The sequence below is a fragment of the Peromyscus eremicus genome, chromosome 8a, assembly GCF_949786415.1.
Source record: "Peromyscus eremicus chromosome 8a, PerEre_H2_v1, whole genome shotgun sequence".
Lineage (NCBI taxonomy): Eukaryota > Metazoa > Chordata > Mammalia > Rodentia > Cricetidae > Peromyscus > Peromyscus eremicus.
The window spans coordinates 4,918,147-4,932,370 of NC_081423.1; the positions used below are offsets into that span (position 1 = coordinate 4,918,147).

General features: G+C 36.7%; 1 protein-coding gene across 9 annotated transcripts in view; it reads right to left on the reverse strand.

Annotated features, from left to right (window-relative positions):
- Atf7ip2 (activating transcription factor 7 interacting protein 2) overlaps positions 1-14,224 on the reverse strand; it is a 71,663-nt gene that overhangs the window by 22,587 nt on the left and 34,852 nt on the right. For all 9 annotated transcript variants that reach the window (XM_059270017.1, XM_059270014.1, XM_059270016.1 and 6 more), the window contains 3 exons: positions 2,689-2,762; positions 1,264-1,325; positions 639-705 (listed from right to left, as the gene is read on the reverse strand). In XM_059270017.1, the coding sequence (XP_059126000.1) occupies positions 639-705; positions 1,264-1,325; positions 2,689-2,762 (203 nt within the window). The remainder of the gene's footprint in view (positions 1-638; positions 706-1,263; positions 1,326-2,688; positions 2,763-14,224) is intronic.

The following is a 14,224-nucleotide window of genomic DNA, read 5'->3' on the forward strand; positions in this document are numbered from 1 at the left end:
GAATTTCTTAGCTGTGTGGATTATACTTCTCAGTACTCAGAATGAGACTATATGATTGACTTCCAATCTCAGAAAATTATAAATCTTTTGGCTCAAATTGAAGAAATAGGAAACTGGTGCCACTATTCTTCATTTTCATATCATGTATGAATAACATTCCTCTATTCCTGACTCTACGTACTTCCTCTCAGGCACTATTGTTATGGTTAAGAAAAATGTGTGCCACAAGGAGATGAGAGACTCAGAGCAGTCCCAACAATCCAAACATCCTTCAAAGGGTGAATAGATAAAGAGATTATGATACATCCATACCTGAGCTATTACTTGACCACAAAAAGGAATACATTGTTATACAAAACAACATTAATAACCTGCTAAAGAGCCACACTGAAAGAAGTCAATCTCAGAAGGATGGATATTTATTGCACAATCACACTACAATTACCTAACTACAGAGAAGAAAGCATATTAATGGTTGCCATGGCTTAGGGACTGGGGTAGACGGTATGTGTGCCTTTAAGGGGTAGCACAAGGCAGGCTTCAAAGACTAACCAATTCTGTGATTCTGTAATCTTTGGTCCAGTCACACAAACCCACATCCTTTTTCTTAGAAAGGAAGATGTAAAAGTATCCTTTACCTCTGTTGTAGTTGGGCAGGCCTTCTTTTGTCAAGTCAATAACAAAATCAAGTTTCTTCTCTACAGCCTAGAAAGTTTTGTTAAAAAAATTTAAATTTAATAGCAGAAAATGTTTTTAAAATATAAAAGTACATTTTTATTTTTCAGTGCTGAGGATTGAACCTTACCTTGTTCACATTCATGCTTACAAGTGTGTCACCAATGAGCTAGGCCCAGCCCCAGCTAATAGTCAGAAGCTGGTGACTCAATGTTCTCTAAACAACTTATGGTTTAAATTGGCTCTACTATAAGAGACACTCCTAAGCTAGTGCAGTGTCTGAAACTACGGTTAAGAATCTCAGTGAATTGGTAAGTGTGTGTCATTCTGAAATATATGTAGCTGCCTGGTTTCCAGTGTGCAAGCTGGACTAGAATCTAGATAGGCAAACTACTCCTATATTTGTTTGTTACCCCCTCCAACCCCCACTGAAGGAAGGGCAGTCAAGGGACAATTCACTGGAGACTTTCATTGAACCTAGACAAAGAGTGAATGACAAAACTCATTCCCCACAACATGCTGTAATACTGTAGGTGCTATAGCATAAACATTCAGATGAAATATTCAGAGACAACAACTGTTACCTACCCCAACTTCAATTATGGTATTAGGTGAGTTGCTAAATTTCCTTGATGTGTTTTTTCCAATTTCTGGAAGAAAGGAAATAAAAAACATGAACATTTCCAATTAAATTTATTGAACTATTAAACATGGTCTTTGCAATACAAGATACTGAAACACAAATAATGATAGGGATACTAATACACTATATAATAAAAGTAGCTAAATTTATATATCCCTAAAGCTGATAAGCTAGTTTAAAATTTTGATTTGGGATTAAAACATATTTTCTTTCAGTAGCTTTTTAACTACATTAGTAGCTCCTGTTTTGTAAAGTCTGAAACTATTTTAGTATCTGCACTTGTGACATTTTGTTATTCACAGTATCTTTTAGAGTACCTAAGGAGTACCTTCCTAGAATGTAGAGACCTCCACTTCTTTGGAACTCTTTAACACAGAAACTGTTGAGATAAATATTCTTATTATGCAGGATGGGAGGGAGTGCAAAGCCTTCTGATGTTAAGATATAAACATTTCAACACAGCAAAACATGACACAAACAAAGGGAATTCTGGGTAATTATGGGCAAGCAATAGGGCCATTTTTAAATTAGGAAAAAAGTTTTCTACAAAACCAGGTGTGTACATGCTTGTAATCCCAGGAAGAAGGCAGGAAGATCAGAAATTCAAGGTCTTCCTTACCTCACCGAGTTCATATCCTGTGAATAGCTGTCACATACACAAAAAAGCAGATACATTTTATGCTGAGCTCTACAAAAACAACCTATCTCATAGAAAAAAATTGTTTTTTTTAAACAAAGCATTATACACAATCTCTAAAACTGAAAGGAATTTAAAAAATTTAAAAACAGTTAATCAAGAAGAAACTTTAAATCTAAAATAGGTTATTAACTAATAGACACATAGACAAATTATCACTGCCACTAACAAAAGATCAGGGCAAACAAAACAGATATACATGATTTAAGTCGTAAATCATTAGATCAATATATTACAGGAAAAGTAAAAGGCCTTAAACTGAGGGGTACAAACATTAAAAGAAATGTCAATTTTATTAATGAATCATCAATTTTAATTAGGTATTAACAATTTGTAATCCTAGATATAAACTAGAAGATTAAGTAGACAATGTTGTACCATATTAAAAGATAATGGGGCTTGAGAGATGGCTCAGGGGTTAAGGCTACTTGCTGTTCTTCCAGAAGTCCTGAGTTCAGTTCCTAGCACCCACATCAGGGAGCTCACAACTGCCTGCAACTCCAGCTCTACGGGGATCAATGTCCTCTCTGGCCTCTTACAGCATCCACACACGAAGATATACTCACACAAACACATATTCACATAAATGAAAATAAAAATCTTTTAAAAAGACATCGCTCATTCTTTAACGCTTTCTAATTTGAAAGAACATATTCTAAACATGTTAAGATACCTGTTGGAGCTGATGTAACTGGAGTTGTCAAATTAGGTTTTTCCACAGAAATTAACATAACATCATCCGTGTTACTAAAATGGTAATAAAAAAAAAAAGACAGAAGGAAAAAAACTGCAGTTAACAGAATTTTTCTAATTTATTATTATTTAATAATGCTATTTATTAGAGGACAACTTGGGAGAGTCATTTCTTTCTACCATGTGGATCTGGGGCACAAACTCAGGCTGGGCAACAGTCACATTTACTTGCTGACTTGTATAGCCAGCTCTCATTACATATTTTAGCTGAACAACTATGAGGAAAGAGGAGATAAAATCAAATATTTAACAAAGCCCATGTACTATCAATTCATCTGTATGATTCACAAGCACAGGTAGGCCGGCAAGATGGCTCAGCAGGTTAAGGCACTTGATGACCCGAATTCAATCTCTGCAATTCATGGTGGAAAGAGAGAACTAACTCCCATGTGCCGTTCTCTGACCTCCACAAGTGACACAGCACACACCAATACCCACAAAATAAATGGTTTCTTTCTTTCTTTTAAAGTACAGGGAAATCCAGTAATAGATAAGTAAAACTTAGTAGGGATATAGTCACAATAGTTACAATATAATATACAAATATACCAAATACACAAGCATATGTAATATACAAATAACACTTTAATGCATACAGTTCTGTTCATTACAAAAATTATAACTGAAGGGGGGCGGGAGGGGGGAGAACAAGGGAATCCATGGCTGATATGTAGAACTGAATTGTATTGCAAAATAAAAAGAAAAAAAAATTATAACTGAAAAAAAAATAACTATTGAGACCCACACATAAGAACACTGACTCTTAAAAGATAGATGACTCTGAGGCTGGGCATGATGGCACAAACCTGTGATCCCAGCACTCAGGAGGCCAGACTGGAATTAACAAATATTATTAAAAACATAGCTGCCACTATTTTACCACTAATGCTAAGCCCAAAGACCATGTTTTGCTGCCATTTCAATCCTCATCATACTTTAATGACCTAGACTTTTTAATAAGAATGTTGCTAAGAAAATGCATAAACTGAGAGTACAGGCAAACACTACTTTACGCCTCCAGTTATTCCACACAACATTTTTGTAAAAGAAAATCTTTTCTCTATAAATTACCCTGCCATTTTTCTTACATACCAAGGGACTCCAGAGGTACATGTTAGCTTGCACATTGACCTGTGTGCCTCTCCTTGCAACTACTGTCCTAATTACCACAGCACTAGCAGGTTCTGAATATAGGAAGTGAGTCTACCAACCTTGTTTCTTGTGTTGTAATATCATTACTTATTATTTAGGTCTTTTTATTTTCACAAATTTAAATCAGTTTGCTACTTTCTACAAAGTATATGCCATAGTCTTCTTAAGATTACATTAAACATATATAACCATGAGTGTAAATCAACATCTTAACAATAATCAGCTTTCCAAGTCATGAATGTGACATCATTTATTTAGGTCTCCTATAATTTGGAATTACTTTGTGGTCTAATTAGGGTTTACACATATTTTGGTCTACCCCTTGGTATTGTAAATAGTATTGTTACAAATTGCAATAGGTTTTTTTCAGACCAGACATGGTGGTGCTTACTTTTAATCTCGGCACTCGGACAGAGGCACCCTGGTCTATATAACAAGTTCCAGCTCAGTGAGGGCTATACAGTGAGTCCTTGTCTAAAAGAAAAGTTTTCCTATCTGCATTATATATAAAACCAAAAATATATTTACCCACGCTTGTCTAATTCTGGAAGTCTGTACTGTTCTACATATATCCATTTTCCCCAACCTGCAACCAACCCATATTCTTGTGGACTAAATGGATTAATCATGGTCTAATGGTACAAAGACATAATTCAGCAGCAAGAACGGACAAACCATTGCAGCTAAGTAACAGCATCCATGGATTTCGTACCACAAAAGCATCAAAAGACAAATCATTCCTTGAGTATGATCCCACGTGTACAAATTAAAGAAACTTGCAAAAGCAGTTCATGGTGCTGGAACACCACCAGTGCTTGCTTAAGTTACAGTGGCAATAGTCAGACTTGTGATCAGCATACAAGGCTTAAGGCAGGTAAGACACCACTGTGGTGATATTTTGTTTCTGCTCTAAACAAATAAAGCTTACCGAGAGATCAGAGTGGGGAGCCAGCCATTAGTTAACCATAGAGGCCCGGCAGTAGTGGCACACACCTTTAATCCCAGTACTTGGGAGGAGGAAGCAAGAAGATCAAGAGTTCAAGACCACCCTGGGCTACACGAGATTGAAGTTTAAAAGAGAAACAGAGCCAGGTGGTGGTAGCTCATGCATTTACTTCCCAGCAATAGGGAGACAGAGACAAGAAGTGATATGGCTGGGTGGAGACAGGAGATCAGCCCCCTTTTTAGGCTGAGGAGTTGGTGAGGTAAGAAGTGGCTGTGGCTTGCTCCTTTGTCTCTCTGATCTTTCACCTCTATATTTGACTCTGGATTTTTATTATTAAGACCAACTAAAATTCACACTACACACCACTGACCTCTCTGTCTTGGTTTCTGACAGATGAAGTAGCCCAGGCTGGCTTGGAGTTACTATGTAGCTGTGATTCCTCCTTCCTGCCTCCATTTCCTGACTGCAGGTGTGTAGCATGCCAAGCAACCCCTGGTATTTCTAAATGGTTTACTTTGTGAAAATTCAAAATTCTTGTTAATTTTGCTAGTATTCACTTTATGATATGTAACTTGAGCCAGTGAGATGATCATCAGGTAAAAGCACTTGTCACCAGGCTTAATGACCTTATATCTCCTGGGACACACATGATGGAAGAATAAAACTAATTCCTCAAAGTTGTTCTCTGTGGTGGTTTGAAAGAAAATGTTCCCCAAAGGGAATGGCATTATTAGGAGGTGTGGCCTTGTTGGAGCAGGTGTGGTTTTGTTGAAGGAAGTGTGTTACTATGCAGGCTGGCTTTGAGGTCTCATATATGCTCAAGCCACACCCAATGTCTCAGACAACTTCCTGTTACCTATGAGTCAACATGTAGGGCTCTCAGCTACTTTTCCAGTACCATTTCTGGCTGAATGCCACCATGTCACATCATTATGATAAAGGACTAAACTCTGAAAATGTAAGCCACGCCAATTAAATGTTTTCCCTTATAAGAGTTCCCACGGTCATGGTGTCTCTTCACAGCAATAAAACCCCTAAGACATCTGCGCGTGCACGTGTGTGCGTGCACACGCGTACACACACACACACACACACACACACACACACACACACACACACGAAAAGATGTAATAAAATAATAATATGTAGCCTCTATGAAGCAGTACTACTGATTGCTACCAGTGATAAGATTTTGTGCATGGGCCATTAGAGGTCTGTATAGACAGGCAGTGACAAAGAAGTCATGTGGTTGGGTTTAGAACCAATGAGAAGGCAGAACAGAAAGTCAATAAAAAATACAGACACACAGGAAGTAGGTCTCTTTCTGAGGAGAAGGACTGCAGTGACTGGTAAGCTAAAGGCTATTGGCTAGTGCTCTGACCTCTTGGGCTTTTAACTCTTTATTTGGCTCTCTGTTTCTTATTTAATAAGACCATTTAGAATTATATCTACATTTGGCACACACATGGCAAGAATTCATTAAAAACTGCCCGGCTTGGCCTGGCTGCCTGGCTCCCTGGGTTGGCCCAGATTGGCCCAGCTCGGCCTAAACCCCAGACCCAACCGACCTTAGCTACAAGCGGTTACCTGCATCTGGAGCTACTTGCAGACAGATTGCCAACTCAAGAGGCTCAGGCTTAAAAAAGCAGGTGTTACCAACAACTCAGGCCCGAATTGGCTCAAGCGGGGGCATGTGGTCCCCCCCCCCCCCCCCCCCCGCACAACCACACTAAGTAGTTGTTTTGAAATTCCCTCAGATTTCTACTATTCTACGCAGACTTGGTAAGTCAATTAAGATATCAGATATTTTAAAAGGAAAAACTACTTAAGAGAGAAAAAAATGTCCAAAAAAAGGGGAGGGTATTATCTGTAAAAGTGAAGGAAACTGGTCTTTGTTTGATAAAACTTTAGGCAGTCTGAAAATGGAACAATTATATGAGAAGATTAATATTGATGGGATTTACATTACACCAATTATGCATATTATTACTTTCCTTATCCTTATTTTACTATTTAAAAAGATAGTCAATTTAAGTGCCAGGATAAAAGCTTTAGAAAAACCTGTTAAAATAAATTATGGAGAAATTCAGACTCAGACAGAAGAATTTTAGGGTGAAATTATTTCAGGATTGGATTATAAGATTACAGAAAGAAAGCCTGTTTTCAATCAAACTTAATTTGTCCGGTAAACATACAGCAGCTACCTGGTTAAGTGAATGCACAAAATAATTGGATTCCAATTGAAATGTTAGATTAAGAAGGTTTAAGGAGGCAACAGTATCTTATGGCATGAATTCCCCATTTGTAAATCAAATGTTAAACTCTTGGTCAAATTATAATAAGATTATTCCACAGGACTGAAAAGAGCTGGTAATTGCTGTCCTGGAATCCGGGGCCCAGTTGCAGTGGCGTATGTGGTTCAGAGAAAAAGCTAAAAACATAGAAAATCAATGGAGGGCTAGAGGTGTGCAAATCTCCCAGGACAAGCTTGTTGGAGAAGGCCAATATGCTGAAATACAAAGACAATGTTTATATGATAACCAAAACCTAATTCTATGTCGAATAGCAGCCTTGAATGCATGGGACAGAATTGAGGAAGCAGGAAAGAAAAGTGAGTCATTCACAAAAGTTATACAGGGCCCAGAAGAATCCTTTACGGATTTTTTACAAAGACTGACTTCAGCAGTAAATAGAATGGTCCCGAATTCAGAAGCTAGCCAGATAATAATCAAATCTTTGGCTTTTGAGAACGCGAATGCAGCACGCGAAAGAATAATCAGGCTGTTAAAAGCAAGATCTGCACCCCTGGAAGATTGGATTAGAGACACGTTTAATGTTGAGTCTCATGGCCATGATGATATGTGGATAGGAGATGCAATTTCAAGAAGTTTGAGGAAATGTCTGATATTTTGGATGTGGAAAGCAAGGTCATTTGAAAAAAGACTGTAAACAGGGCATTCCTAGAAACAATGTTTCTTCAAGGAACCATGACAACAAAGAATGCCCCTTCCTTGTGGAGCATGCAGAAGGTGTGGTAAGGGAAAACACTGGACCAACAAATGTAAATTAACAAAGGACAGACAAGGTAATCCTTTGCCTGGAAACTCCCAGAGGGGCCTCAGGAAGGCCCCCACAGCAAATCCAGTTCAGACATTTCCTGCAGTTATAGAAGAAGCCCCTACTCAGAGCAATTAAATAACCAAATGCCTATTGGAATAAACCAGGCTGCTTGGGGTGATGGAGCAGATGAGACAGAGAGAACAGAAAATTCAGGAGAAACCATAAAGAAAAATTTTTGGCAAACTTCTATAAATGAACAAAGACCAAAATTAAAAATAAGAATAAATGATGTTTTGTTGTCTGGTCTGGTAGACACAGGTGCTGACATAAACATAATTGCACCAAAATTCTGGCATCCAACATGGCCTCTTCAGGAGGTGAATGTTCATCTGTTAAGGATCAGAACATTATCTCAAGTGAAACAAAGTGCAAGATGGCTCGAATATATAGGTCCAGAAGGACAGAGAGGAAAATTAAAGCCATATGTGGCTAACATAGCTATGAACCTATTGGGTTGAGACCTGTTACAACAATGGAATACTCAGATTAACATCCCTCCAACCTCAGAAACAAATCATAAATTAACACATGTTTCTGAGAGAAATATTAGAAGGTATTATTCTAATGAGTGGTCACCAGCCATCCAGATTGTACAAGAACAGGGCACAACAACTGATGATCTTCCAAAGACACCAACAGCTCTACCTTTAAAATGGTTAACAGACAAGCCAGAGAAACTCCAGGCTTTAGAAGAGCTGGTAGAAGAGCAGTTAAATGCTCAGTATATTGGAGAATCAACCAGCCCTTGCAATTCTCCTGTATTTGTTACTAAAAAGAAATCTGGTTAATGGAGAATGGTAACAGACATCAGAGCAATTAACAAAGTAATTCAGCCAATGGGCTCTCTACAATCTGGAATTCCTTTGCCTACTCTGTTACCAAAAGGATGGCCTCTTATAGTTATCGATTTAAAAGACTGTTTCTTTTCAATACGCTTACAAGAAAAAGACAGAGAAAGATTTGCCTTCACAATGTCTACTTATAATAATTCTCAACCGGTTAAGAGATATCAATGGAGGGTCCTCCCACAGGGAATGTTAAATAGCCCAACCCTGTGCCATTATTTTGTACAACAGCCATTGGAAGTAATATGTAAAAAATTTCCTAAATCTATAATTTATCATTATATGGATGATATGTTATTAGCTGACTCAAATGCAGATACTTTAGCATGTTTGAAGAAGAAACTTTTGCTTTGCTGGGGATTACAAATTGCTCCTGAAAAGATACAAAGAGGAGATTCTATTAATTATTTAGGATATAAAATAGAACTTCAAAAAATTAGACCTCAAAAGGTGCAAATTAGGAGAGATCGACTACAGACTCTTAATGACTTTCTAAGATTATTTGGAGACATTTCTCATCTATGAACTATTGCTGGGGTAAAAAATAATGAACTGAATAATTTGTTCAAAACCTTAGAAGGTGACAAGGACTGAAATAGTCCAAGGGAATTATCACCTGAAGCTGAGAAAGAAAAGAAAGTACATGAAGGACATGTGGATGGTATCGATCCAAAGCTGGATTACATTTTGGTTATTTTACCCTCTAGGCATTCTCCTACAGGAATTTTAATGCAGAGGGAAGATATTATATTGGAATGGATATTTTTACCAAATAAACCTAATAAAAAATTAAACACTTATGTGGAAAAAATCTCTGACTTGATTTGGAAAGGAAAATTGAGACTTCGTCAATTAGCAGGAATAGACGCAGCAGAAATTGTCGTAACTTTAACTAAGGAGGACACTGAAAAATTATGGGCAGAAAGTGAACCTTGGCAAAGAGCTTGCAGTAATTTTTTGGGAGAAATTAACAGCAAATATCCCAAAAGCGAGAGAATTGATCTATAAAGAGAGCTGATTATATTTTACCTTGAATTGTATGGGAAACACCCATATCTGGAGTTTGTACATTTTATACAGATGCAAACAAACAAGGAAAGGCAGGTTACAAATCAGAAAATTTAAGTAAAGTGGTTCAAAGTCCTTGTAATTCAGTTCAAAAATCTGGATTGTATGCTATTCTGTTGGTATTAATGGATTTTTCAGAACCTCTCAACATAGTTACTGACTCTCAGTATGCTGAAAGAGTGGTGTTACATATTGAGACTGCAGAATTTATCCCTGATGAGTCAGAATTAACTTCACTATTTATTCAGTTACAAGACATAATCAGGAATAGGAGTCATCATTTATATATAACTCACATCTGATCACATATGGGTCTGCCAAGCCCTAGTACAAGGTAATGATGAGATTGATAAATTATTGATAGGAAATGTGCTGAAGGCCTCAGAATTTCATAAAAAACATCATGTCAATAGTAAAGGTTTAAAAAAGGATTTTTCCATAACCTGGCAACAATCCAGACAGTGTAAGGAAATATCCTACTTGTTCCTTTTACAATCAGACTCCATTACCAGCAGGATGTAACCAAAGGGTACTCAGAGGAATGAAATCTGGCAGATGGATGTGTTTCACTTTGCAGAATTTGGAAAATTGAAATATGTACACCACACTTATTCAGGATTTCAATGGGCAACTGCTTTGAGTTCTGAAAAAGCTGATTCTATAATCACTCATTTGCTAGAAGTTATGGCCATCATGGGTATACCTGCACAAATTAAAATTGACAATGCTCCAGCATATGTCTTTGTTAAAGTAAAACAGGTTTTTTTTTTTGCTTATTACAATATAAAAGATATTACAGGCATACCACATAATCCTGCAGGCCAAGCAGTTATATAAAGATCAAACAGAACTCTAAAGGATATGCTAAATAAACAGAAAGGGGTAACAACCCCCTCCCCCAGAAATAGACTGCATAATGCTCTATTAACTTTGAATTTTCTCAGTGCTAATGATAAAGGAACAACAGCTGCAGAGAGACATTGGATAATAGAAAAAAACTACAGAATTAAGTCATTAAGGATGTGCTAACCTCAGAATGGAAACCAGGATATGTGTTACATTGGGGACAAGGTTTTGTTTTTGTTTCTACAGGAGAAGATAAGCAGTGGATACCATCAAAATTGATAAAGGTTGGATTGGAACAAGAGTGACCTCTTAATTAGAAGAGGTAATAGTTCATCAACCAGCATGATCATCCAATTTAAACTAACTTATACCATTAACACATGCCTTTTCATTTAATCAGATATAACTTGCCAAAAGGGAATCCCCTCAAAATTAGTCTTGGGGAAAGGTTTTTGTTTTGGTCTTTTAGGAGAATGAAGGCTAAGGAATCTGAAGAACACTGGACAAATGAGACAACTGAAGAAAAAGGAAAAATCATCTAAAAAAAAAAATGTCCCAAGAAAAAGAGCAAAATGGCCTACTGGTATATCATCTATAAAATTTCATAAGTCTTCCTAAATGTTTGTTTCTGCTCTTCTCTAAAGACATTTAACACTATTGGTCTTCTTGTAGTCCCAGTTCAATTAAAATTTAAAGCTGGCTTTGGAGTTGGAGAATGGCTCTCTCCTTCTTTAAAACCAAGCAGGTTGTTAAAAGGAAAATGCAAACTCCCTGTATCATGCCAGAAGAAAGAGCCACCTTCTGATATGGGACAGGAAAAACAAAACAAAACCACAACAAAAAAAAATTTAAGAGACTACTCTATTGCTACTAATCTCAATTCTTTGATTCTATTTTGATTCTTTAAACTTTTCTTAAACTATGAATTTTATATCAAAATTTACAAGATTTATATATATAATATGTATTTTAAACTCTGTTAAGTTATTAATCGTCATATAGAGTACTAACTAATTCTAGAAAAAAAGGCTTCAATTAGCTGCCTATATATGTCTTTGCGTTTGAGTCTCTATCAGTTTTCTGCAGGAAATCACGGCTAGAACTAAGATCAATTTGAAGTCTCCAGGAAGAAGATGGGACCCCACAACAACAACAATTCCATGTGGACAATAATAATATCACTAAGCTGACAAACATCTACAGATCAGCTTTGGACTACAAACTGCTCAGAGCAATTTTGAGATGGCTACCTGAGATGATCCAGTTTCACAGACTACTTGAATAAGGACTTGAAATAAGCCCTGAACTTTGGCATTATGCACAGACTGGGCAATAAAGGATATAGCTACCTTGCCTAGAATTTGACAATTAACCCAAAATTTTTCTTTTCAGAATAAAGACACCTTCGCCCATATCCAGCAAGAAGCAATTTTAAGAACACAACACCCACATTCCCAAAGAGGTGGTGTGGGGTGGGTGTTTTTTTGGTCTTTTAATGGATTTGGGGTCTGGGATAATTTTCATTGTTTAGGAGGGTTGGTTTCAAGTTGTTAAGGGTTAGAAAAAGGAATAAGCAAAGAAAATTTGATTTAAGGTTCTTGCTTTTAAATAAATAAATAAATAGATAGATAAATAAATAAATAAATGAAAAAATATGTAGAAATGATAAAATAGAGGGCAGATTATTGAATCTACTCAGAAAAATAAAGAGAAGATATAGATATGATACAGATAAAAAGATAAGATTATTGAATTTACTTTTTTTTTTTTTTTTTTTTTTTTTTTTTTTTTTTTTGGTTTTTCGAGACAGGGTTTCTCTGTGCAGCTTTGCTCCTTTTCCCTGGAACTCACTTGGTAGCCCAGGCTGGCCTCAAACTCACAGAGATTCGAGTGGCTCTGCCTCCCAAGAGCTGGGATTAAAGGCATGCACCACCACTGCCCGGCCTTGAATTTACTTTTAAAAGACAATTACTAGTTTTAAATATTTTACATTGGATTAGATTTTTGTATATTGTATACAAATTATATATGTTGAGATTGATATTGTTATAAAATGCCATACATATATTTCTAATCTTGTTCAAGATATTGTACTTATACCGTTCATTTAACAATGTAATGCAATTTGCTAATCCTTGAATGTTATTATTACCAACTATTAGAATATAAAGAAATGAAAGTTAGTAGTTAGACATTACAATCGAACTTGTAGTCATATTAGGTATGATTTCAAGATCAAGCAAATATATTTTAGATAGACAGGTCATCTTCAAACCCTTCAGAGATCTACAGAAGATGGCATTTAAAATGTTTTAATAACTTAGAAATTTTTTCTTTTATTTTATGACTATGAGACATGTTGGCTCCTGGCAGTACCAATCTACGTCAGAGAGAATATGGGCACTGAAAAGACTGCATATGGAGTTAACTTTCATTGTGGCAAAGTTAGCCACTGGACAACAAAGTATCCTTGAATCGACTACTGACAAACAGGACAAAACGGACAGACAGGACACGAAACAAAGGACTACCAATTCTTGCCAAGACAAGTGTGGTTGTGGCTTTAACAAAAGGCATCTTCTGAGGCCAGGACAATATGACACCATCCCTGAAGTGGCCTTTGCAATCCGGAAAAGGTACAATGCCCTTTTCTTCGAAGGCAGCTGAACAGGCAGTGGACCGATGGCTTCTGATGTGCAATGGAACAGCAGCTGAAATAGTTATTCTTGAAAGAATAACTGAGCTGACGGAGTCTAACTTCTCAATGGTAGACTGGCATTTAATAAAAGAGTGGAAGCCACCCACAAGCTGAGAAGAATGGGATGCAGAGAAGAACAGGATGCCGAGATGAAGCTACACACATGAGCCAAGAAGAATGGACAGCTGAATTAAAAAAACATCAATAATTTCCAGAATTTAAAATCCTGAATCATGACAGGACACTAGTGGAATTCAGGTGTTTCTGGTACATGGACTGCTCTCACCAAATGTGAGGTCGAACTGTTGGCCTTGTGTACATCCTACTTCACAAATGAGTCTGTCAGATACGCTAAACCTATAGGCTGAAGATGATGCCCCAGCGCTGCAGAGAAACCTTGGGTGACTGTACAGGCAGCTGGCTGTTTCTATCAACTCACATTTTTTTGGAAGTCGCTTGTTTGGACTTCCTGTTTTATTAGGTAATATTATTTCCTTCTTAGGTCTCTGAGGGAGTTGAAGATTAGATATAGTTATAGTTAAAGATTAGAGTAGTTATAGTTAAAGATTAGATAGTTATAGTTATAATTTTCCTTGTTAAGAATTTCAGAAAAGAAACTCACTAAAGAGGTGTAAGTGTATAAATTTGAAAGACATTGTAAGATAGTTCTGTTAGTAATATGTTAGGATAGAAAGTGAATCAGGTACATTTTGGACTTACCAAAATAGGAGAGATAATGGAATTATTTTCTCTGAATTTGTCAACTGCAAATGGACTAGAC